Source organism: Arvicanthis niloticus, chromosome 11 (genome assembly GCF_011762505.2).
Source record: "Arvicanthis niloticus isolate mArvNil1 chromosome 11, mArvNil1.pat.X, whole genome shotgun sequence".
Taxonomy (NCBI): Eukaryota; Metazoa; Chordata; class Mammalia; order Rodentia; family Muridae; genus Arvicanthis; species Arvicanthis niloticus.
In genome coordinates, this window is record NC_047668.1 from 31,464,753 (window position 1) to 31,492,349 (window position 27,597).

General features: G+C 39.9%; 2 protein-coding genes across 4 annotated transcripts in view; one reads left to right on the forward strand and one right to left on the reverse strand.

Annotated features, from left to right (window-relative positions):
• Nucleotides 1–16,547, reverse strand: part of Snx13 (sorting nexin 13) — a 96,904-nt gene extending 80,357 nt beyond the window's left edge. For both annotated transcript variants that reach the window (XM_034513866.2, XM_034513865.2), the window contains exon 1: nucleotides 15,188–16,547. In XM_034513866.2, coding sequence (XP_034369757.2) covers nucleotides 15,188–15,727 — 540 coding nt within the window. In that variant the 5' untranslated portion in view covers nucleotides 15,728–16,547. The remainder of the gene's footprint in view (nucleotides 1–15,187) is intronic.
• LOC143443862 (uncharacterized) overlaps nucleotides 14,540–27,597 on the forward strand; it is a 49,957-nt gene continuing 36,899 nt past the window's right edge. The window contains exon 1 of one of the 2 annotated variants that reach the window (XM_076941973.1): nucleotides 14,540–15,165. In XM_076941973.1, the coding sequence (XP_076798088.1) occupies nucleotides 14,738–15,165 (428 nt within the window). In that variant the 5' untranslated portion in view covers nucleotides 14,540–14,737. The remainder of the gene's footprint in view (nucleotides 15,166–27,597) is intronic. The other variant, XM_076941972.1, reaches the window with a different exon arrangement.

Here is a 27,597-nt window from a genome sequence, read left to right on the forward strand (position 1 = left end):
TTTTCCTATAAGCTATCAGCAAATTTGTTTTACAGTTCACCTAATTCTGACTAAAAACTTATTGAAATTGTATGAAAATATTTTCAGTAAAGTCTTTATTCATTCTCACCATATTTACCCAGGTCTATTCTTAAACCCTGGAAGTAATGAACTTCTAAAAGTTTTCATTTTTAAAAGAAATTGAAGCAACCTACCGACAGTCATGTCTGAAGTCTTGCATTTTCAAGTTCAATGGAAAAAACAAAAATTACATGTAAAATTAGCAACATGTGTTGGCTGACAGGTTTGGTGGTACGTGCCTGTAATTCATGCACTCCAGAGCATGGTCAAATTCTAAACCTAGCCTGGGCTGCATGGAGTAGCAAGCCAGCATAGGAGGCTTTGCCAAATACATAAATGACTTACAGGGAAGCTGATTTTCTTTTAGCAATATGAATCAGTACCAATCACAAACTTTCAGTCCCACATAGGTTTTTCTCGAGACTAAAATAGGTAGTTTTTTTCAAACCACTATCCATAAAATTCTAATGCAGAAGTAAGAGAAAGTGGCCAAAATAAGATTGCTTTTCATTCTGTCTTAAGTCCTTACTGTTATACATTGAAACAAGTAAAATCTATCAAATCTGGGATTGTGCAATGTAAATTATTCCTGAAAGGCAGCATATATAAAAGCAAAAGCATACTCTAACCTTTGTAGTTCACTGTCAGGCACATATAGAACATACAGCCCTACCCAAAGCAGCACAAATGGGCAAAACTAGTATGCTAGGCCAAGAGGTTCTGGAGCCTTGCTGGTCCGTGTCAAACAAGCATCTATAACCATTGCAGTAAGGAAGCTACAGAGCAACAGCACAGACTTTGGGTCTCTCTTTGTATCCCACAGAACCAATCCGAACCCTCTAAAGAGGATACAACCCTACAACTTTCTAAGATATTCAATATATCAAAGGTTTAGTTAAACTGCTACCTGAAGACTCTTCATCCAATGTCCAATTATAACCCGCCATAGGATTGGTTCTGAACCTTTGAGCCCTGTTACCATAAAGCAATACATTTATTATTAGTCCTGTCCCATACTCTAACCATAGTTCTTCTCTTTATTGAGTTTCCAATTTTTCCTCCTTCCTAAAGCTTCCCTTTAGGTTCACTCTATTCCTTTGTAAAAAAAAAAAAACAAACACTCCCATAAAACCAAAAACTTCACTGTCTTGTATAAGGAAAAGCTGCTTCCCCTGCAGCCTTCTCCAAGACCAATTATTCTTTCATTTCTCATTATTATCATATTTTGTGTTTATCATTACTATCATTTCTAGTCACAAGCCATGAGCAATTTTCTACAACAACAAATATTGGTAATATTGCTGCTCCTGAACAAGTCTTGTACATTAGGGAATAGTTCAGAAACGGAGTGGTAAGAAGTCATGAACATTTTACTTCCAGGATATGCCACTTACAAACTGCATCAGAAGAACTAAGAATGAAAACCTTAGCATCGCAATTTCAAAATGTGCAGCACAGTGAAGGACACTGCAATTTATAAAATTCTTCACTGATTGCAATCTGCAATCACATTAAAATGTACTAATTCCCAAAGCAAAGCTAGGTTTTCAGTGCATATGGACACACGGAATCCAACACTCTTTATCCCACATACTGGATATCCTGAGTCATCTCAAAAGAAACATGGACAATCCACCTCACACTCTTCTTAAAAGCCTTTCAGCTCAGTGTTCAACACTCACAGCAACTCCACTTAATCACTATAAGACCACCCACCCTTTCACCTTGTCTTCTGACTAGGAAATACAAAAAATGCCTATTTCATTCTCTAAGCCCTCTAGCTTTAAGTTAGTTGTGGAGACTGCACATATAGTTCATTGTTGTTAAGAGTTTCCAACAGTTGGTTACCCTACTTTTTCCTGTTTAGCCCACTTGTATAGCTTTTGCTTTCTAGACTGAACTCCAATGTTGACCATTTCAAAGACTCTCTTGCCAGTATCCTCATTTATCACTGTACGCTAGAATTACTTTTTACTGCCCATGGTTACCACATGCATTATGTTTTATGTGGACCTACAACTGTGTTTGCTCAGCTATTATATGCCTGGTGTGGCACACAGACAGAGTAGACTCCTAAAACTATGACTGAGTAAAGCAGAACTAAAGACAGATATGATAAGCCACTCGCAGGGATACACCCTCACCAATGACTTCCCATTCTGAGGATTTCCTGACTTCTGTATATTATTGTTCCATTTGCCCTTGAATTCTGTGTTAAATCAGTTTACTAAGAAACTACTTTTTACTGAGCAGGAGTGTAACAATAAACAAAAATTACTTAGAAATTAAATGATAATTATCAAAGAAGATAATTCACAGCATTATATAGTCATTTTTCTAAATGTAATGAGGTCTTTCATATGCATATACACAAGAAATAATATAAAAGGAGATTGTTTAAAATAGAAACAAAGGGGATGGCCCAGGTAAGCTGCTTGCTATACAAGCATAAGAACTTGAATTCAAATCCCCAGTAACCACAGAAAAAGCTGGGCATGGCAGATGTATCTGTTTCCAGTTTCAGAAAGCAGAGTCAGGCAGATCGGTTGGCTTAATGCACAGCCAGTGTAGCCAAAAAGTATGCTGTAGATTCAGTGAAACATCTGGTCTCAAAAGAGAGGAAGAAAGGATAGAATTTGGCTTAGTGGTAGAGTGCTTGCCTTGTATGAATTAGCCCTGAGTTGAATCCTGAGCACTACAAAATAAAAACTTAAGGTGCAGAATTATAGGGAACTATAACTCTCTGTTGAACCCTTGTATCCACAAGTGCACACACATGCTTCCATCATCATGCACACACACACACACGCACACACACACACACACACACACCATACACAAAAAAACAAAAACAAAACATGGAAAAACATTTCTATACCTCTTTACTCATCAAGTAGCATGTAATTTTGAAAACAAACAATAACAAACAAAAAACACTGTAATAAATATTATTTTCCAGTGAACAAGTCATCTTCCCAACTTAAAAAATCATCTTAAATCATATTTTGTATCTTCAATTAACAACTAATTTTTAATGAGAAAAAACTCAAGACTACAGCAAGTATATAAATTTTCAGTTCTGTGATAAAATAGAAAACCTTTAAATCAAAATTTGGTTTTTGTTGTTGATTTTTAATTTATTTATTCTTAAATGTTTTTTTACAGTCCAGATTTTATCCCCATCACGGTCCACCCTCTAACTGTTCTACATCCCATCACACCCCTGCCCCCATCTCCAAGAGATGTGCCCATCCCCACCACCACCAACCACCCCACTAGACCTCCCCACTCTCTAGAGTCTCAAGTCTCTTGAAGGTTAGGTGCATCTTCTCTGACTGAGTCCAGACCCGGCAGTCCTCTGCTGAATATGTGTTGGGAGCCTCATATCAGATGATGTAGGTCACCTGATTGGTGGCTTAGTGTCTGAATGTTCTGGGACCCCAGATTAGTGGAAACTGCTGGTCTTCCTATAGGGTTACCCTCCTCCTCAACTTCTTCCAGCTTTTCCCTAATTCAACCACAGGAGTCACCAGCTTCTTCTGTCCACTGGTTGGATATAAATATCTTTATCTAACTCTTTCAGCTGTTTGTTGGGCAGTCATGATAGGCTTGTTTGTAAGCACACAATAGCATCAGTATACCAGAGACCTGGGAGGTGTACCTCTGGTACATTCTAGAGTCCTCCCAACCCCCATCTCCTACTTCCTGAGGTTGCCTGTTTCCATTCTTTCTTCTGGCTCTTGGAGCTTCATTCCTGCTCCCCCTCACCCAATACCTGATCATGTTCCCCTCTTCCCCTCCCAGTCCCCTTTCCCATCCAGGTCCCTCCCTCTTCCTCCTAACCCCCCCCCCCCCACTGCTTTCTTCTCCCTCCCAAGTGGGATTGAGACATCACTTGTGCCCTTCAGCTTGTTAACCTTCTTGAGTTTTGTAGATTGTATCCTGGGTATTCTGTATTTTTATGGCTAATACCTACTTATTAGTGAGTACATACCATGCATGTCCTTTTAGGTCTGAGTTACCTCACTCAGGATGATATTTTCTAGTTCCATCCATTTGCCTGCAAAACTCATGATAACCTCATTTTTAATAGCTGAGTAGTATTCCATTGTGTTAATGAACCATATTTTCAGTATCTATTTCTGTTCTGGGACATCTGGGTTGTTTCCAGCTTCTGGCTATCACAAACAAGGCTGCTATAAACATAGTGGAACACACACCCCTGTGGCATGGTGGGGCATCTTAAGGGTCTATGTCTAGGAGTAATATAGCTGGGTCTTCAGGTAGATTTATTTCCAATTTTCTGAAGAATCTCCAGATTGATTTCCAGAGTGGCTGTACCAGTTTGCAATCTCATAAGCAACAGAGAAGTGTTCCTCTATCTCTACATCCACACCAATACCTGAGGTTTTGATCTTAGCCATTCTGACTGGTGTAAGGTGGAATCTCAGAGTCGTTTTGATTTGTATTTCCCTAATCACTAAGAACTCTGAACATTTCTTTAAGTGCTTCTCAGCCATTCAAGATTCCTCTGTTGTAGATTCTCTGTTTAGTTCTATACCCCATTTTTTTTTAAATTGGGTTGTTTGGTTTCTTGGTGATTAGCTTCTTGAGATCTTTATATATTTTGGATATTAGCCCTCTATCAGATGTGGGGTTAGTGAAGATTTTTTCCCAATCTGTAGGTTGCCGATTTGTCCTACTGACTATGTCCTTTGCCTTACAGAAGCTTTCCAGTTCCAACCCAAACACAAAACTTTAGACACATAATTTGTCCTGCCTTCAAGATGTACAGAATTAAAGGATGGAACAGATTTTGAGCGAACGCCCAAACAATGCTTGGCCCAGTTTGATATCTGTGTCATAAGAGGGAGCCCAGCCTTGACACTATTAATAATATTCTTCTACACTTGCAGACAGAAGCCCAGCATGCCCAGCATCAGAGAGGCTTCACCCTGCAACTGATGCAAACAGATGCATAGACCCACAGCCAAACAGTAGGCAGAGCTTAGGGAATCCTGTGGGAGAGGGGCAGGAAAGAGCCAGAGGGGTCAAGGATACCACAAGAAAACCTACAGAATCAACTAACCTAGGCCCACAGAGACTTAGAGACTGAACTGTCAACCAGAGAGCATGCATGGGTCTGACCTAGGCCCTCTGCACATATGTAACAGTTGTGCAGCTGGGTCTTCATATGGGACTCCTAAAGTGGGTGCAGGATCTGTCTCTGACTACATTGCCTGCCTTTGAATCCCTTTCCCCTACCTGGGTTACCTTGTCTAGCCTCAGCAGAAGATGGACCTAGTCTTACTGCAACTTGACATGCCAAGTTTAGTTGATATCCTTGAGAGAGTAAGTCAGTCTGTGATATGTAGAGAGTATCTTAGCTACTTTCTATCTAAAAAAAAAAAGAAAGAAAGAAAAAGAAAAAAACCCACCACAGTCAAGGCAGCTTATAGTAGAAAGTGTGTAATTGGGCTTATGGTTTCAGAGGGTGAGAGTCCATGATGGCAAAACTAAGGCAAGGTGTCAGGAACTTATATCTGGAACTAAGAGCAGAGTCAGAGAGCACAACGGAATGGTGCAGGCTTTCTTAAAACATTAATGCCTACCCCAGTGACACACCTCCTCCAACAAGGCCAACCCTGCTAATTCTTCCCAAACTGTTCTATTAACTGGGAACCAAGTATTCAAACATATGAGCCTATGGGACCCATTCTTATTCAGACTACCACAAAATATTAGAGTCCCCATATAAACATAATAACAGCCATTTACATATAAGCTTTATCTTAATTTTATTATTTAACATTTTTTGGTACTGGACATTCATTCTGGAGGATTTTTTGATTGTAAAACGAAATTTAATAAACCATAAAAATAATCTCAAAGCCCATTTTTCTAAAACCTGTATGTAATTAATATCCACTAATTTCTAAAGTCAATTATTTAGTTCTGTATATTTTATATATACTATTTTTTATGTTTTCTCCAACCTCCCTCTAGCCAAGATTCTTTCAAACAGGCTCAGACTACTGCAGTATTTTGAGTTGAACACTTAGGCTTTAGATTAGAAAGATAGTAAGAAAGAAAGAAAGAAAGAAAGAAGAAAAGAAAGAAAAAAAGAAAGGAAGGGGCCAGGCAGTGGTGGCACACGCCTTTAATCCCAGCACTTGGAAGGCAGAGGCAGGTAGATTTCTGAGTTCGAGGCCAGCTTGGTCTACAGAGTGAGTTCCAGGACAGCCAGAACTACACAGAGAAAAAAGAAAGGAAGGAAGGAAGAAAAAATATATATATAAATGTAACACATAAAAACACTGATAATTCTAAAACAGTTGCAGCCTGATTAAACACCAATGCTGTTTGTCATTAAAAAAAGAAAAAGATTTATTTTAAATTCAGAAGCAGAAATCAAGAATGAATTATAAAGTATCTTATAGCTTGAAGAAACACTGGGTAACACGGATCAACATATCTTGAAATCATATCATTACCTTATAAAATTTACATAATAACTGAAACATGCTGAAACTTCTGTTTCATAGTTATTTCTTCCATTGGAACAGTACCACTTCAGTCCATTTTATAACCTCCAAACCTCAAGAAATGTGGACCTAAAAGGCTATTTTTTGCATATATTGGTTGTCAAATAACAATGAAAAAAAACTTAAAAACTCACAATGCAAAGGATTACATATCTATCTTGTTCCAAACCATAAGCAGGCTAAAACAGTCTCAATGTTTCAGGAATAAAATCAATTCAAGATTAAACAAAGCAATATCTAAGAACTTTTCAAATATGAGGTTCAGGTCAAGGATTAGGCTCAAGGAGTCAATATTCACTTTAGGATTTTCAGAAAGGCATGAGACTTGACAGTGTCTCAGAAAACTAAAGAAAACGGTGCTACAAAGTTAACAATGAACTATCTCAGTTGACACATACTAGCTTCTCATGCTACAGAATATGCTATGTACATCAACACACTAGTTTATAAACATCTGAACAGGGTAGAAATGGGTTATTAACAGCAAACTCTCCTGATACATACTATTTCTGTAAACAATGGATGGTTAGATGGACAAAATGACCTAGTAGTTAGTAGTCTGTGTAACTAAGAAGTATTTTAATCCAGAGAATCTGGTAGAAAATTTTCCAACTGCCCCAAATTTTCCAACTCTGAAATCAATGATAACATTTTTATTCATACATACTTGTAAACTTTCACAGGAACATTAAAAATCATCAAACTGAAACATTCAACAAAGTACCATGAAAATCAGCCATTTTGTACTATTATAAGCAACTGTATTAAATTATTTTTCACTTGTCTTAATTTTTCTTCAGGGACTGTTAAGATTCCTTTTATCAACACATACTTTAGTGTGAAGTACCCAGTTTAAAGTAATGTTTCAGACTGTGGGAATGCAATTTTAATCATCAATCTCAAGTACTCACACTGGTAGAAAAAAAATACAGTAAGTAAATATAAAGTATGCAGCAATCAGACCAGGGTACAAGTATTATTTTCACTAGGCTAATGGGATTTGGAAGTCTGTCAGTAAAATGTGAAATACTACCCTAAGAATATGTAAATCTTTCAAAAAACAAAGAACAGACTCAAAGGTCTTACAGGTTTTGTTTAGTGACAGAGCACCTGCCTATGACACAGACTCCTAACACCCATGGAAGAGAAAAAAACAAGAATTCACAGACTTCCTCTACCTAGCCTTCTGGATTCTTTTCTAGAGCAGCTGCAGGTGGTCAGGAAGTGAGGACAGTGCTGCAGTTAGAAGCTGAATCAGGACTGCCAACTCATTCAAAGGCAGTAACAGCTTTACCTGGAGTTGTATGGCTAAGCCAAGTCAGACTCAACTTTGAACCACATTCCCCAACCGTCTTTTCCTCTTAATTTTACCCTTTAATCAGATAATTTGTTTCATGCTGGCAAAAGAATATAAGACCTCAGTTTTAATGGCCAAAGTATGGCAAAGAACTAAATTTAGCTGTGACAGTGAAGCATCTGAGCACAGGTTTCTTAGTCTGACTCACCACATCACCAGATCTTATTAGCATGCGTCTAACACAAAGTCACCACAGGCTCATCTGATAAACAAATCTCTCTCCAGTACAATTTTAACTAAAGCCTTATAAATATTATTTATAATAACATGTTTCAATTTTCTTTTCAAAAAATTTCCAAGGTTGTTATTATCTCATTTTTACTCACAAGGAAAGTAATGGTTACAAAGTTCAAACAACTATTTCACAATCCCATCATTAAATAGGAATTGTGATTCACTCCTTATAATGCTCATCGTATAAGCTAATTTGTATGTTGTCTCACTCCTGTAATAATATTAGCAACAGACTTAAGTATACACCACTATTATTCAAACATCTGCATTTGCTCAATTACAATATTTTTAAAAATATTTAAAGCAATTTAAATGCTATCATTTGCTGTAATTCAAAGTTCTCTCTACTGAATATTTGTGACATTATATTATGAAAATAAAACCTGACTCTAAAATAGAAACTTAAATTCTAAAGTACTACCAGGTGAGAAATACATAACAGTCTGTGAAATCACAACATTTAAAAGCCATAATCTGAGACGCTTGCTCAGGAAAAGAAATCCGTGAAATCACTGATCTTTCCCATCAAATGCCTCTTCATCAGCCAGCACTGGGGACTTTCAGGACAGAAACCAATCCCTTGTCTCTAGTTCATGTTCCCTATTTTTCACTGCTACTTGGTTATTCAGCTTCGTTGATTTCATCTATCTCAATCTACTTCAAATATCCCTTCAAACCTTGCAATGTAAAGTAGAAATAACACATCCTCAGTAAGTGTGAGTACTACACACTTAGCAATATGATTACATTAAAACATAGAGCCTTTAATCATCTGCAAAAGTTTTATTATCTGCAAAAGTTAACACTTACAGTCTGGATCCGAGGACAACCTTTTGAAATTAGTTTTGTCTGTCCACCTTCATGTGAAGTCTAGAGATTAAACTCAGGTCACCAAGCTTATAAGCAAATGGCTTTATGTGCTAGACCATGTTATTGGGGCCCCATATTAAAGTTCTGGGATGGAAAGTTCAAATCCCCTGTACCATCATATGTACTTAGCAGCAAAAATCTGGTGTCTATTACAACTCTGGTAGGGGTGCCAGACACAAGGTGAATACAGGGGGCTTGCTGGTCAGCAAGACTAGCAGAATCAGTTGGGTCCAGGTTCAATCAGAGATCCTATCTCAAAATTGAGGTAGAGAGCACTAGAGAAAGACACCCTACCAAAACTCCTGGCTTCTACACACACAGACCACACATACACACTATACACACACACACACACACACACACACACACACAAGATATGTAAAGTTTAAAGATAAAAAAACTCATAGAATAGTAGAAAATACTTGCAACCTTGGTAGGGTTTACTGTTCATAGCATGTAAGGGATTCTAACATTTTAAGAAAACCAATAACCTATTTTAATGATGAACAAAAAAAAAAGGCCAACATAGGAAAATGCAAATTAAAGCTACAATGAGATATTACTTTATATCTATCTGTTAGAGTAACTATTACCAAAAAGATTAAAGATAACAACAGAAAGCGTGGAAATTGGTACAGCTGTCATGGCATTGGATCCATGGCCATTCTTCAAATAACTGAAGTAGAAAAAGCTATATGATCCCATAGTACAAACTTTTGATACACATCTAAAGACTTGAACTATATGTCAAAGGGATATGTGCATTGTACATTACAACACTCTTCACAACATCCAAACAGCTAATCAATTTAAAGGGTCCATCAGGATGAATAGAGGGAGCATTTACTACAAGATGGGTGAGCATGAAATAAACCAAGCAAAGGGAGAAACACTTCACAATCTCACATACAGACAGCAAAATGAACTCACATATGAAGGATGAATGGGTATTATCAGGATTCATCTGGTAGAGATGGCAATGGTTGGCCAAAGGCTACAAAGTTCCAAATAGGGAGAAATTTTTCAGATAAACTAAACAGAGGGATTAGTACCAATGTATTTATTTAAAAGCTAAGTAAAGTTCATTTTAAAAAGGATGACTGTAGAACCTGGAAAGGCTGTAACTGCTATCAATACTCAACAACATGCTGCTATTATTGAGGTATGTGTGTGTCAAATTATATTGATAAAATTTGAGCTTTTAGAGGCTTAAACTGTGCTATCAACTTAGGGAAAACATATTCCAATTTAATATGGTAAAATGACACTACACAGAAATTAACAGTCACATTGGGCTAGAAATAGTAAACAATTTTTCCACTTGCACAGAGGTAATGCATGGTATTTAGTATGTAAAGTCTGCCTATAAGAATTTGATTACAGAAAGGAATCAAGAATTCTCTAAATATTAATGAAAGAAAAGTGAAGTGATTGATATGTTATTTAGCTTCACTTAATCATTTCAAACTATACATTAGTTCAAAATACCACACTGTACTCTATTAAACATACAAGATTGTGAAAATAAAACATTCATTTAAAAATTAAATCTTGTGGGGTAGTAGTGATGAATGCTTTTGATCCCAGCTCTTGGAAGCCAGAGGCAGGGGGATTGAAGTGAGTTCAGGGTCAGCTGGTCTATGGAGCAAGTTCCAGGTTAGTCAGGGATATACAGAGAAACCATTCCTCAAGGAAAAAAAAATTAATAAAATAGTAACATTCAGCCATGTGTGGTAACACACCCCTTTAACCCTAGCACTGGAGAGGCAGAGACAGGCAGACAGATCTCCATGCGTTCAAGACCAGCCTGGTCTATATAGAGTTCAAGGACAGTGAGGGCTACATGAGACCCTGTCTCAACAAAACAAAACAAACAACTATTCAGCTTAGCTCTTCTAATCATGCCAAACAAGGAAAGTGTACACTAGCAAGCCAGGGTCATTCCAGTGAGAACCTTCCACCCCTTTTGTAGAGTCCTTTAAACACCTCTTCACATGCCTTGAATACCAGTAAGCCTCCAAAGTTATTGTTCTGGTTAGCAGCCTTCACAGTGCCATTAATAAATAATTAAAGAAGCAGCTCATATAGTTTAAGGAGTAATCGATCCCAAGAGTATTTCCACCATAAATACACTAATCAATAAAATCCTGCCGTACTATTTTACATAGTACTTACAGGCAAGTGTATGTGTGTACAGTTATGTACTAAGCGGTCCCTAGAAGCTCAGCCCTTTCCTTGATGCACTAAGTCTCAAAGCTTCACCACATAAAGCACAAACATTTCTGGAAGTCTCCATGGTCACATAACTTTGCAATAAGCTATAACTGTATCACTTTCTTTCTGAGTCAATCACCCATAGAAAGCAATGAGCAGTCCTCCAGAGAGGAAACTGATTTCATTTTCATTGAACAAGTATCCTCCTAATTCATCTGAACCACAAAGCCTTTTAATTTCTTAACAAGCTGGGACTGCTACAAGTCCTACCATTAAGGTCTTTTCCATCTGTTTCATATCTGTTAACCTTGAAATAAAAAACCAGGTGTTCATATCTAAAAATCAATAAAGCTGGATGAAGTGCTTTAACACAGATATAAACTATTTAAAATTCACTTAATGCTCCCTATGCACACGTCTAGGCACTTTCTATCTCTATCTCTCACTGCATCTCTCATTCTCTTTTTTGGCTGTTGTCTATTTCTGAGGCAGGGTCTCAAGTAGCCCAGACTGGCTTTAACAGCCAGATGTTGGCTTAGCTCCTCTTGCTCCTACTTCTCAAGTGCTAGAACCTGCAGGTCTGAACCATCTTGTCTGTTCATTGTTTGTCCAGGCACAGAAATGCCAAATGACTGACAACTGATTACACAAAACAGTCTTATGCCGGATTACCACAATCAACTTAGCACGTGTTCCTCCATCTCCTAGTACTTCTACTTAGCTGTCATAAACTATTTCTAGAATTCTAATACCTCTGAATCAATATAGCTTCTGAAATATCAAGAAAACTTTAATAGTTTACTAATGAAATTCAGTGATATTTAACAGTATTTTAATACTAAGAAAATTCACACTAATTAAATCAAACTCTGACGTTTAAAAAGTCCCAATTTTGAGATGTAACATTTACTATTCAAAAGCAGAAAGCCAGAAAGTATTAAGCAAATAATTTTCAAATATTTCAGATAATTTTCTGCAAATGTTGTAGGAGAAACATTAAAAACAGTAAGTCTTATAGTGACAAAATCAGAGGAAGAAAACTGGATATTAAAAGTACCTATCTCATTCATGATGAAAAACATAAAGATAGACAAATACACAAAATAGATAGAGAGTCTTCCAAATAATTCAACTGCACTAAAAAATACTTTAAGGCAAAAAATAAAGCCAAAAAGTTAAAAATGAGAACTGCCTAACTAAGCCTATACTTTCATTCACACTATTATCTTTTACAGGCTTCAAAGTTCAATGTAGATATTACTTTACTTAATTGAGTAATTTTCCCTTTTACCTTATATAAAACAGCTCTTAATGAATAACTCATGTTATCTCATTCCTGAAGTTTCAATTAAATACATAATTTGACAAAAGCAAAAGTGAATATTTTATATGAATTATTATTATTGATATTATGATCATCTATGTACCCCCACTTTACTGTCTTTATTAAGACTAGCATAGTGACAGTATCAAAGTGGAAACAAAATAAAAAGGACAGGAATGGAAGAAAGGAGGAGAAAGGAAGAAGGGAAAGAGGAGAGGGAGGAGGAGGGATTCTACATTGTGTGGGAGGTCGCAGAACTGTAAATAAGAAGGCTTACGTGTGACTCTTCTGTGTTTTTTAATCAAGTTATTTTCACCTTCTCAATCCGTTTTGTCACACAGCTAATGGTGAGAATATCACCTACCCTAGCTCACTGCCTTCTGACCAGGGAAAATGCCTGCTGAACACTGACTAGTAAAAAGTAAGAAAACCTTTCACGATGCAGCTCATCACATTAGATTTTGAGATCTAACAATTAAATCACATCCCCTAAATCCTAAGACCTGCTGAATGGTGTAAGTTATCACTTGCAGACACACAAAGTCATTTGTATCTACAATATTTCAAAATAGGACAGTTTATGGGATCTTTTAAAAGAAAATGACAAGCTAAGTTCAGGAAAAATCTCAAATGATGAATTCTTTTCTGTTCAACTGATAACAATATTCAGACGAGGAAGTAAGATGTTTTGAAATTGGTCAAGAAAGCTGAAAACTACTCACTGAAAGGCAGCTGAGCAAAGTGGTTAGTTTCTGAGCTGAGTCAGGAGATGCGATTTCTAGTGTCAACTATTTCACTAGTAACTGTTTGACCTTCGACAAGTCTCTGGGCTTCAGTCCGATTTATCTATAAAATGTCTACTGAAAATCAGATATGAGATCAAAGTTCAATCTAATCTTAGTTTTACTTTAGAGCAGCAGCCCCAAGTACTGCTTGATAAAATAGCTCTACAGGAACCTGCCAGCATTGGAACACTGGCTCTGCCACTAACAAGACTGTGTGATGTGTATACACATACACACACACACACACACACAGAGAGAGAGAGAGAGAGAGAGAGAGAGAGAGAGAGAGAGAGAGAGTGCTTGCTACCATCTCTGACCTGTTTAAAATACTTCACCGAAATATTAAGTCACATTAAAATACAGACATTTAGAATCCTGGGGGTATCCTTGTATCAGCACACTATTTTCATGTGAAAAGATGAAAACTCTAAAAAGTTTTATCAAAAGGACATTTCATGCCATATATTATAGACATCACTGAAAAGTTATTAATACTGATATAAGAACAGCTTCTCACTAAAATATCAGAGTAAAATAAACTGAAATGCTATTTGCTTTTTAAATCTACAGCTAATGACAACTTATAACCATAGTCTGTGACAATGCAAGTAATTCAGGAATATGTAGAATTAGAAAACCTTAAAGTGAACGTCTAACTCTTAGAAATGTGTGGTTCATAAGTTAACAATCAACCAATAGGGATTTCCCAGGCAACTCGTGTAAGTCAGATTCTAGACACAGATGAAAACAAACACTAAAGTACAAGGCTTCTTAGCTAGACAAGTTCCCAAAACTTGGGAAGTCCAGTGTACAGTCGCTTTTCACACAGTAAAATCCATTTGTCTCGAATGTTTTATGTCCTTTTTGGCCCGTTTAGGACTTCCCAATCACCATCAACGTTATTACCCTCACAAATATTACAGCTCACAAATATGTCCAAACCAGTCCCTGACATCAGGATCCTCACAGAACCTAAGAGACCAGCTTTTGGGATTTTATCAAATCTACAAGCGTCAGGCATCCACACCTGCAAGAGACCATTGGCACAGCTATGTCACCTCTGGTCATTAAACTAGTTGCGCCGATTAAGTTCTTCCCCCTAAAGAACTGCTAGTGCAGGCAAACTCTACTTCTTCAAAAGTCTGGTTTTTGCACTGGACAGTGGACACTAAGGAAAGGGAAACTGATTGGTTCATCGTTGTTGCCCTACTTCCATTTCAGGTCAAATGAGAAAAACTGTTCCACGGAGAGAGAGAGAGGGAGAGAGAAGCAAGGGGACCATCCTCAGGTCAGGAAGGTGGATGCCAAACTGAACTTTGGGATCAGGGGACTGAAGGAACGTGACGGGATGTGGGGGCAGGGGAGGAGGGCACGAGGCCAGCCAGTGTGGCTGGAGGAACCTGGCTCACTTCGCGGAGCAGCCAGAGCAGGGGTGAAAGGCAGAATCGCTCAGGCCGGCTGCCACCGCCAGGAGGTTGACCGAGCCGTGAGGGGAAGGGCCACGCAGCCCGGGGATGTAGACGAGGGCCAGCACCGGGACGCGGGGACCACGACCGCCCCCAGGCAGCCGGGCGCGGACTCCACGAAGGAGCGACAGCTCGGGCGAAGGGGAGCGGCGGCAGGAGGAGGTGGAACTCTGCCGAGTCAGCACCGCGCCCACTCGGTGGCACTTGTGGGAACCCGGTGGCTGCCCGGCCGGGCTGCGGCTCAGGTCGGGCCCAGCGCCGAGAGCGGCGTCTGTGACGGGCTGGCGCCGGCCGCTCACCCGCCTCTCAGGTAAACACTGGGCGCCGCTTACCTCTGTTAACATCATTACACCCCGGGGGAGTGAGGTCCTCCCTAGCCTCGCCGCATGGCAACAGCCGTAGCAGCAGCGGAAACTGCCCGGGCCGCCGCCAACGGCGGCAACTGCTGCTTCAGTCCTGTCCCGGGCGGCGGCTTTACTCGGCTTCGCTGGCTTCCCCCCGGCCCGGCTGCTCGCGACGGACGGGCCGCCATCTTGGAAGAGCGACGTCCGCGTCTCCCCGCGACGTGCGCTCCCATTGGCTGGCGCGCCGGGCGCGAGCGTCTTGTGACCGTCTCCATGGCGCCGGCGCGCGCAGGGACGGAGGCGGGGGCTGGGCCGCGCGCGACCCGGGACCTCCGCCGCTGCCTGGATCCCGGACCATGTTGGGGGCCGGTGTGCGGGCTGGTGGCGCAGCGGAGTCTGCGAACCGGCGCAGAAACTTCTGTCGCGCGTCTCCCCGACCCTGTGGAGACCGTACAGTGCTCGGGACACTCGGCTGCGGTCCCCTCCGCCGCGCGGTGACCAGAAACTGCCGCCCGCGCCGCGCCTCATTCTGAAACTTTGGCCGAAACTTGCCTCCGTTGCTCCCAGCGCTCAGTAAGTCCTGTGCTGGGTGCGCGACAGGTTGTAGAAATGATCAGGGCAGATCGCCTTCACCCTGATCCTGGCAGAGTTAAGGGCTACTGCTTTGCTGATTGGCCAGAACCTGCCCAAGCTTGAAGGCTTAGTGTTTCTTTCATAGAGTCTTAAAAATCAAGCAGCTTTTGCCCGGTGGCTGCAGTTTCCACAACTTGGTTGGGATTTTTTTTTTTTTTTTAATATTTATGTTTACATATCAGAGTGAACGCATTTCAACGTGCGTCTCTCTGTAAGTAGTTACGAATGAAATCAGACTGAACTCTGAAATTCTGTGAGTAGAACTGCTGATACCATGACACCACTTCTACAGGAGTGGTAGGGAAAAAAAAAATCACTCGCTTCTTTCTGAATCGCTGTGAAGTAGTTTTCTTGAAAAGCCTCTACTGTTACAAACCAATTTACAAGGAAACTGAGAAGTGATTGGACTTGAAAAATAAGACACTTGTATCGCATTCTTACAAAAAAAAAAAATTATAAAAGGGATTGTGGGAAGCTAAAGCCAGCAGTTACTTCCTCTGTACTGGAATCTTTGTACTTAACAATGGTACTATTGTGCTAAATGTAATTTAAGGCGGTACTCATAAATTCTCACAACAGCGAATAAAGCAAAAGCATTACAAACCCTGTGTTATCTCTATTCTGTCATGTCCACCCAAGGAAAAATTGATTTAAGATGCCATACAGACTTTGAAGAAAAACCCTGACTGTTCCATTCAGTGAGTTTATAGCAAAGTCGGGTAAAAACAAAACAAAAAAAAAAAAAAACAAAAAAAAAAACTGGGAATCTTACATCTAATTTCTCTGTTACTGGAACAAGAGCATTCTAACTTCTGCAACACGACAAAATATAATTGTAGTGTTGTCAGATTAATCTATAAATAGGAACAAAGATTGAAAAATACAAACTGCATGGATACTAAGAGAAACCAAGAGAAGAGACAGCAAGGAACCTGAAAGAGGATACAGCTCCATCTGTAAATAAGAATGCAGAAGGTTCATCAATGTTTAAAACACCGACTGTTGGATTAAAGCTGTAATTTAGGTGGCTTCCCTGGGTATTCTGTTCCACTTTTTCCATCATTTTCCTTTTATAGAAGCAAGATGTTTTCCCTTTTTTTAAAGGTGACAAATTAGGAGTCCTGGTTGAACATGCACAGAGATGTAGGTTAAATCCCCAGTACCACATAAGTCAGGTGTAACTACAAATGCCTGTAATCCTAGCTCTTGCACCATAAAGCCTGGAGAATTAGAAATTCAGGGTTATTGTCAGTTTAGAAATAAGTAAGTAAAATAAGTTCAAGGCCACCCCTAGTTAAGGGAGACCCTGTGTGAAAGGGGAGAGGAGTGGAAATTCATTTGCACACAAACCTGAGTTGTGATGTGGGTATGCCTTTAGCATTCAGAACTCTGTAAGCCAGGGAACAAATCAGGATTCCTAGCCCTTCCAACCAAATTTTCCAGCCAGAATCTTTTAGTATGACCTGAAAACTTCTGTGCTGATTGGCTACACACAAACACACAGACACACACATACACAGACACACACACCTCCCAACACCCTCCATACAACTTATTTCGACTATACAGTTCATTCTAACAACACGGCCCTACTTTCTGCTCCTGTAATAACTGGACATCCTACTGTCCTGAGACAGTAATTAGCACAGCTAGATAGTAATAATTAGCATAATTACCTCTATTCAGAAGAATTCTTACCAATACCAGTAAGGAAGCCTACCCTCGCTTCCCATTTCTGTGTTGCTCCTCACCTGCCATCTTCCTATTTGCTGTGTTCTCCTTTTCATAGTACTACTTGCTGGTTTTCCTTCTTATTTTCTGGCTTCTAGTAGAATGAAAGCTTCGTGAAATCAGGATTTTCTCTTATGTGTTCAGCTGTGTCACCTTACAGCCCCCAAATACTGGGCCAGTATGTGGCACCCACCGAGTAGATGTTCAATGTTTCTTACATGAATAGTGAGCCACTTCCTAAGAGACCTCAGGAAAATACTCTTAATAAAAGCTAGAAACAAATCATTTGTATTAAAATTTTAAAATATTTAAAAATTAATGTCACGTATTATTTATAATTATGGGTCCCTCACTTTGGTCACTGCAGACCTAGAGGGTATCAGGACAGACTGAGCTTTCTATTAGTGGCACTAGGAATGAACCTGGCCTCATTGCCTCCTAGAAAAGAACTGTAGCAATGAAATCTATCTCTAGATTTCTTGTTACTCTCTGTTATTACATAGTGTCTCAAGGTGTTCCTCCAGCTGGCAGTGAACTCACTGTAACCCAGGAGGGCCTTGAGTTTTCAATCCTGCCTCAGCTCCTGAGTAGCTAGGATTGTTGGCCTGCGCCACCAAGCCTAGTTTCTCTTGACCATCTTACAATGTACAAAAGTGTTGCAAGGTTGGATATATGTCACTTTACTAGCTAAAGCAATAAAGTAAAATATGCTTTTGCAGAAAGTTACAGAAACTGAGTTATGTAGCTGGAGAAGAAAATGCTTACACAAACAAGTAACTCTAAAAGTCAAAGTAAACCCCCAATTTGGAAAGGGTCGGAACTTCATTCCCTGTGGCCTTGAGGATGTCCTATTCCTACTCGCTGGATTAGGGGAAACCTGAGATACAAGGTTGCTGGACTGATGATGAGAAATTTAAAACAAAAACAAGCTTTCTTTAAAGCACATGATACTTCGAAGGGTTTGCTCCTAACAGCTGTGTGGATCAGCCTGAGTAACACAGACAGGCTGACCCAGAAGGAATAATGGGTGAAAATTAACCCTAGGTACTTACGAACAGGCCACTGATGATGTTGATGCCTGAGCCTCCAAAGACAGGATATCTATTGCTGATTTCATTGGTTTTGCAACAAAAAGAATTTTGATGGATTCATCTTTCCATAAAATGGGTCTGATTTCATTTTGAGAAACTAAAAAAATATGTATCCTTAACTCCCCAAATTGCATCGATCCAGCAATGTTCATGTTTAAATTTTTGTGCAGTTATCTTTATGATGAAAACTTCCTAATCCTCACTTCTAACAAGTTTGAGACAAGCCATCTGCTGCTTGCTGTACACTGTCCTACAGTGAGCATTAAGCATCGTACTTTCATTAACAAGGTCCAGAGCCAAACCCCGTAAAACAAGATGAAAATAACACACTGACCATAGACATTCATTCTAAGAACAGACAGCAGTGTACCCCCATTCTGTTAGAAGTTAGTAGGATAATTCAAGTCTCAGAGCTGTAAAGTCAAGCTTTCAATAGCCCAGCATATACTTTTCTTCTCTTGCATGGTGCTTTATCGAGGATCTACTGACCCAATTCAACACTAAGACAAATACTATGAGGCGTCTGCTAAGAGCATATAGAGCCACAAAATGATAATGTTCACATAGCTCTTCAATGATAGCTCTAAAACAAAATTACACTAAGATCTATATAGAAGGTGTAGTGAGCCGCTGTTTCAGTGGCTACACACGTGCATTTTCCAAGATGGCGCTGGTCTCATGGTTCCCCAGCAGTAAACAATCATTCTGCGCAGCTGCTAGGCAGAAAGAGCGCCAAATCACTGGCCTATCCCGAGGCGTAATATTGGGTGGTGAGCGACGTATTCAGAAGTGAATACGTCACTCTAGGGTGTATTTAAGGGAGCCTCTTCCAGTTTCTTCCGTCTTTCCGCGTTACCGTGTGGAGTAGTAAAGTTCCTCGTGGCAGTACACCCGACTATCGCCTCCTGTCCTTATTCGCGGGCGAAAAGGGATTTTGGGGGCGCTCGTTACAGAAGGAATATATTACAAATATGTGGTAGCCTATTAGTAGTATATGTAGTAGCATATTAGTGGTATAATAAGTTAATAGTGCCCCAATCAACAGTTTTTAAAACAAATACTTTGGGCTGGAAGACGGGTCAGTGCTTACTATACAAACCTGAGGACCTGAGTTCAGACCCCCCAGAACACATGAAAAGCTGATCTAGATACCTCAGATCGGTAACCCTGCTGCTCATCCAGGGAGATGTTTGAAGGCCAGTTTGCCTGGTATATACAACAGAAAGAACAAGAAAGACCTTGCCTCAACCAAAGCAGAAGGTGAGGACTGGCCCCTATGGCCCCTATGGTCCTCAGACCATACACAAGCCATAGCATGTACATGCCCCATACACACACACATAAATACAGGATTTTTTTTTCTTTTGAGTAGTTAAAACCACAAAAGCTAGATTTAGACCACTTTTAAACATTTTATTCTTAATCACAGAAACTTAGTGCTTTTTAGTGTGCCATCATAGCAGGCATTTGAAAGAAGCCTTACAGATCCATGACAGGTCTCTCAGGTCACCTGCTTATGACCTCACTGGTACTGCTGTTTGTCACTGTGAGGTGCTTCCCTCCTTCATGCTCTACTCCTAGAAAGAAAGTCACAAAAGGCAGTCTACTCCTAGAAATGATGCAAACGTGTGCTGCTCTCCTTTGGGGACAGTGCATTAGCAAACTGCTTGGAATTCTTTTCAATGAGAGGTTTGTCACTTCTCTATTTTGAAAAACTTGTTTGACAGTTTCATACGAACAGTAATACATTTTAGTCACTTAACGTCTTCTTTCTTACTTTCCTTCTGTCCCTCCCCTCCCTTCTCCCCATCAAGCCCTCTCTCACTGGAATGTCTGGTTTTTGTATCTACCCCTCCAAGTGCATTGCCCGATCTGGGAGGTTACCTACTGAAACACAGGCAGTATTAAATCACTCATACAGATGTGGGCACGTAGGTACTTCTTCTGTACTGGTAGTTGTAGTCCAGCACTAGTTTATTGATCTAATTCTTGCTTTTTATCCAGTGATGTGCTTTTAGTTGCTCTTTGTCCCTTCACATGTTCCAATCAGTGTGGGATGAGTTTTGTTGTTGTTGGGGATGGATGATGGGAGTTGGGTTTTTTTGTTGTTGTTGTTTTTTGGTTGTTGGTTTGTTTTGCTTCTTTGTTTTGTTTTGTTTTGTTTGTTTGTTTGTTTGTTTGTTTTCCTTTTGACTATTTCCTCTACTTCTGGTTGCATAGGCTATAACTGACCCTTCCTTGGCCAGGCCTAAGATCTGTCATTTCTCAATGAAACCTCTGTTCCATTCATTGAGAAATAATCTTAAAAACAAGACCTGGACTCTAGAAGTGCTGTTTGCTGCTTGGACTGTTTTTCATTTTGGTCCATTAGAACTAACAGAGCCAAGAAACTGCCTGAGTTACTTTTCTTGTTGCTGTGAGAAAAGCCCGAGTAATTGAGAGATTAATTTTGGATCAAGTTCAAGAAATACATCCCATCATGACTCAGTCTATGGCAGCAACAGATTGCAGCTTGTTCCGTGCAACCAACCAAGGATAGAGACCACCTTTAAGACCTGCCCCAAGAACCAAGTTCCATCAGCCATTTCACACAGTCCCAAAGATTCCACCACCTTCCAAAACAGTGCCACTTGAGTGTCACCAAGTGTTCAAACATGTGCATCTATTGAAGACACTTTGCATTCAAACCAGAACAGAAATGCATGTATATACACCCATCTACAAGTATGTTTGTACATAACTATCTATATTAACCTAAACATAGCCGATCATGCTAGTTCAACCCTATAGTCTATAGTCCCACTGATTGAGAGGCTGAGGCAGGAATTCAAGGCCAGCCTGGGATATATGAATCAATATCTATAAACAAATAAAAGTGTATACAAATTTCTCCAAATCTAATAGGTTATCAGAAAACTCATTTTAGCCTTCTCTCCTTATGTACAATTCGTACTTCAATAGTAAGAAACTGGCTTTCTATCATCTGTATATGTATATATTTATTTAGTTGTTCAGATAGATAGATAGATAGATAGATAGATAGATAGATAGATAGATAGATAGCAAAGAAAGAGTTCACTCAGTAAAGTGCTTATTTAAGTTTGATCCTCCTCAGAACCCATGTACAATTTCTGAGCATTATGGTGCACACTTGTAATCCTGGCCTTGGGGAGATAGACACAGTCACTGGCTAGCCACCCCAGCCAGTGATGAACTCCAGGGCAAGCAAAACCCTGAAAGGAGGTGGACAACATTCCTGAGGATTACACCACACCTGAAGTTACCTTCTAGTACCCACATGAGCTCATGTGCATGCCCACACACACCCAGAGGCACATACAAACACCCACACACACAAGCATTTATAAATGCATGTAGGCCAATATAAGAATTCTTAGCATCTACTCTCATGGGAAACATTTATTACTCAGAGTACAGAGCTTATGCAGGCAGAATCTTTAGTTTTACAGACTCAAACTTTTCCAAAGTTACTTGGTATAGCACCTCTTCACCCATAACCTTCAGTGAGATTGTTTCATGTATTTATAATACAGTTGGATTCCTGGTGGCCGCTGGCTTTCATTCCTGAGATCGACGTGATCTAAATGGCTTGGTTTTCTTTTTATTCATGAATGTTGACTTGCTGCCTATGCTGTGAAGTTCCACGAGTTTTCACAGATTCATAATGCCATGTAATCACCTTCATAGTATCAGACAGAATACTCTCATGACCCTAAAAGATAAGGGAAGATTACACAATTGCTTTCACATGTTCATCTGTAGATCTGAACAACCAATGCTTTTATTGAATAAACATATTCTCTATTATATCTAACCAGCTAATGTTTACTAAGTTTTTACTGTGTGCCAGATTTTAAGTGCTTTCACAAGTCAAGATAATAACTGTTGTTATTCCTGTCTTACAAAGAAGAAAACTAAAGCCAGAGAGTAAAAATATTTTGCCCAACCTATACAACAAATATAATAGTACAATCTATATTTTAAAATGTATATATACATAGGTACATTTATCTTACCATATGTACATATCTACATATATAGTCTTAGACACGTGTGTGTATCATGTAGAGTTATATGGTTAGTGATTGTTATGTCTGTATTTATATTCAGATGCATTAAGGTAAACCTTAAAACAAAATTATTTCACACATCTGTGTCTTCGATTTGACACGAATCACGAGTGTGATTGGACTCTGGCCTCCTGTTTTTGTACTCAAAGGAGGAAATGAGAAGCGGAATCAGTTCCGACCAAGCCTACTATGTCTCCTTACATAAGGCTTACCTCAGCTTCTTCCATGTTTACAGAGGAAGGGTGAAATCAAAGGCTGCCATGATATTGCTTCCTGTCTTACTGGCCTAACAACTAAGGTTGCTAGCTTTTTAAATTGTTTGCTCTAAGAACTCTGCCATACTTTTCCATAGCAGTGTGTTAGTGGGCCTGAAGTTAGTCTGGAATGCCTTCACCCTTTCATCAATGATATTTTGTTTTCAGTGAAAATTTTAAGCTGAAAACTACTTGTAGTAAATATATAAACAGCTAAATGGGAGAGAAATTACACATGTGCCCTGGATAATTATTGCCTATGGAATAAAAATAAAGCTGAGAACAGAATGTTTGCAGCATGGCCCTGCCTTTTGATATTAATAGAACAAAATCCTTGAAGGGAAAAATCACCAGTTAAGTTGTAGTTTCTTTTTTTCTGTAAAGGTAGATGGAAATGTATAGTTAGATTAGCCCTCCTATATGGCCCAGAACACAGCAGGTTATCTTAATCACTGGGCAAAGCCTGTGCAGCAAATCAAAAGCCTCTCAGGGTTCCTTCTGCTTTAAAACTCGCTGACAAGAAGCAAGTTGCAGTTTCCTTTCCTATCACTTTTCTTCAGCAAGCACATACATCATCCACCACCTTTTACAGAACCTCATTGCTGAACAGCAGCACAGGCTGCTGTGAACTGTTTTGCGTATGATAATGAACTTGCACTGCCACCTTTGCACTGAGGGCAGGACACCTGCTTTGAAAAGCATCTGTGCAAATGATCAGAAATCAGAAGAAATGGGGGAGGGAAAACAAAACAGAACAGAACACCAAAACAACAACAAAAGCCCTGCTGACGTATAAGAACAAAGCAAGGCATTAAATAAGGAATGTATGAAATCAGTCTGTTCTTGAGACTCTAAGGACCTTTCACCTCTTTTGGATGGGTAAGATTTATAATTTGTCTTGTTCGTTAAATCAGCAAAATGCTGAGGGTTTCACATTTTATTTTTAAAAATAGATGTCCCTTTCGGGCCTTCCTGTTGCTGGGGAAGCGATCTTTCCGTTGCTAACTGAAAGCCAAATGTTCTGCTTTGAATGGGACCTGTTTGCTTATATTGATAGAAATGCTATATGGAAGGATGAATGAAGGACTGTGTGTGTGTGTGTGTGTGTGTGTGTTTCTATAAGAAAATTACCTGCTTTGGAATGCATGATTGATAGAGGGCTGATATCTGAAATATACAAAGAACTCTGGAAATTAGACTCCAGAAAAACCAAATAACCCAATTTAAAAATGAGGTACAGAGCTAAACAGAATTCTCAGCTGAGGAATCTTGAATGGCCGAGAATCACCTAAAGAAATTCTCAACATCCTTAGTCATCAGGGAAACACAAATCAAAAAGACTTTGAGATTCCACCTTACACCAATAAGAATGGCTAAGATCAAAAACTCAGGTGACAGCAGATGCTGGCAAGGATATAGAGACAAAGAAACACTCCCCCATTGCTGGTAGCATTGCAAATTGGTACACTATGTAAATCATTCTGGCAGTTCCTCAGAAAATTGGAAATAGTTTTACCTGAAGACCCACCTATACCACTACTGGGCATATACCCAAAAGATGCTTCAAAGTATAACAAGGACATGAGCTCCACTATGTTCATATTTATTTATACTAGCCTCATTTATAATAGCCAGAAGCTGGAAGCAATCCAGATGTCCCTCAATGGATGAATGGATACAGAAAATGTGATGCATTTACACAGTGGAATACTACTCAGCTATCAAAAACAACAATGTCACGAACTTTGTAGGGAAATGGAACTAGAAAATATCATCCTCAGTGAGTTAACCCAGACCCAAAGGACATACATGGCATGTACTCAGTGATAAGTGGATATTAGCCCAAAATCTCAGAATACCCACAATAAAACTCATAGACCATGTGAAGCTTAACCAGAAGGAAGGCCCAAGTGTGGATGCTTCAACCCCATTTAGAGAAGGGGAGGGCAAATAATCATGGAAGTCAGAGGGAGGAAGGGATCTAGATGAAAGAGGGGAGGGGGAAGGAAAAAAGGGAAGCAGGATCAGGTATGTAAGGAGACAGGACAAAAGTTCAGAAGATCAGGAGAATGAATAGAAATAAGTAGCAGTGGGGGGTGGGGAACTTGAGGAACCACTAGAAAGTCCCAGATGCCCAGAATGCAAGAGGCTCCTAGGACCCATTGGGGATGACATTAGCCAAAATACTGACAGCAGGGAGATAGAACCTGAAGAGACCACCTCCAGTATCTAGACATGGGCCCCAGTGGAGGGATAGACCATGCACCCATCTCAAAATTTTTAACCCAGAATTGTCCCTGCTAAAGGAAATGCAGAGACAAAAATGGAGCAGAGGCTGAAGGAAAGACCATCCAGAGGCTTCCCAACCTTGGGGTCCATTCCGTCTGCAGACACTAAACCCTAACACTATTGCTGATGCCAAGATGTGCTTGCAGACAGGAGTCTGATGTGGCTGTCCTCTGAGAGGCTCTGCCAGCATCTGACTAAGACAGATGCAGATACTAGCAGACAACCATTGGACTGTACCTGGGGAATCCAATGGAAGAGTTAGGGGAAGGTCTGAAGGAGCAGAAGGGGATTGCAACTTCACAGAATCAATTAACCAGAGGTCTCAGAGCTTTCAGAGACTAACCCAGAGTATACATGGGCCAGTCCAAAGCACCTGCTACATATACTACATATGTAGCAGAGGATGGCCTTATCTGGCATCAGTGGGAGGAGAGGCACTTGGTCCTGTGGAGGCTTGATGTCCCAGAAAAGGGGAACGCTAGAGGGTGAGAGGGAGTAGGTAGGTGGGTGGAGGTGCACCCTCTCAGAGGCAAAGGGGAGGGGTATGAGTGGGGGGTTCATGGAGAGGAAATCAGGAAGGGGGATAACATTTGAAATGTAAAATAAAATGATTAATAACTTTTTTTTTAAAGCAAGATTGGTAGTTACAAGGTAATTCTTTAATAGAATCATGGAATTTGCTCTGTTTACACATTATTTCTGATTAACCTCAATAGGCTGACTATTCAAATGTAAAGATTGCAGATGGCTGTGGAATTCATTCTGGAAACACTTAATATCACTCACTGTCTGGTGATTAGGGGTTTCAAAGAAGGCATTTCTACCCTTTACATTTTTGCTTGACATAATTTAGCCTCGAACAAGAGGAAAGAGATGGAATCTGGCTCTCCCATCAAATCCTATGGTCACAGAATTAAAATGCAGTGTGATTCTCTGTGTCTTAGTTTCTTTTCCTGTTGCTATGATAAGATATCCTGACAAAAGCAACTAACAGGAGAAAGGATTTTTTGTAGCTCACGATGCAAGTGCAGTTCATCATAACAAGGAAGTCTCAGCATCCGGAGCTTGAATCACTGGTTACATCCCATCCACAATCAGCAGACTGGAAGGGACGGATGCATATGCTACTCAGCCCCCTTTCTCTATACAGTCAAGGATCCCAGTCAAGGGAATGGTGCCACCCACAGCAGGCAGATTTCCCACCTCAATTAATGCAGTCAAGATGATCCCCACAAGCAAACCAAGAGGCTCATCTCCCAGATAAGTCTAGGTTTGGTCATTTAATCACCAATTCTAACCACACTCTTTTAAGAAAAGCTTGCAGGAGGAAGCATTACCAACAATAGAATGCAATGTGTACCTATACCCAGTGCTTCAGGCTGTTTGAAAACATACTAGGGACAGTAGTACAAGACTGGAGTCAGAGTGAAAACCAAGGTAGAAAGATTACAAGTTAGAGATCAACTTGGAAACATAGTCAGAGGCAGGCCTAAAGTCACATCGGGAACTGTGTTTATACACAACAAGCTGGGTGCAGATGTATGGTGGTACACTATGATAATTTCAGCTCTAGGAAAGGAGGCTGAGACTGGTGGATCACTGGAGTCTGAAGACGTTCTGGGTTACAACCTTGGATTAGAGGCCAGCCTGGGCTACATAATGACATAATGAGACCCTTCTCAGAATAAATAAATAAATAAATAAATAAATAAGTAAATGCTTGAGATAGAACCTAAGGTTCATTGGTGGTGGCACATGCCTTTAAACCCAACACTAAGAGGCAGAGACAGATCTCTGGGTTTGAGGTCAGCTTGGAAAGTTAAATTCTGTATTATTGTGGTCTTAAGTATGTTACTGTGACTTTTTCTATTTTTAGAATTTTAAAGTATGTGTGTATGTGTGTGTGTGTGTGTGTGTGTGTGCGTGTGCGCCAAACTTGAGTTGCATCAGCTGCATTTTCTTTACCTTTGCTCTAATAGGAGCCTAGCCTTTTCTACTTTCCCAAACCAATGGCATTTCTCTCCAGTCACCCGATAATCAACCATATTGATAAATCTATCCTTTGGCCAACCCAATTTCTTTCACTTTCAGCTAGTCCTGAGCTCCTAAGCCATCCTCTACAACTTGTAGCTCAGGCGCCATCAGAGTACAGAGAGATGACCCAGTGATCTGAGAACTCTTGAGGAAGAACAAGTTACAAAGCACGTGAACGTATATTTTATTATATACATGAACTGATCATGCTAATTTTCTCTTATTAGTTTATTAAATACTTTTAGTTTTAAACCAGATGCCTAGAAACGTTGTTG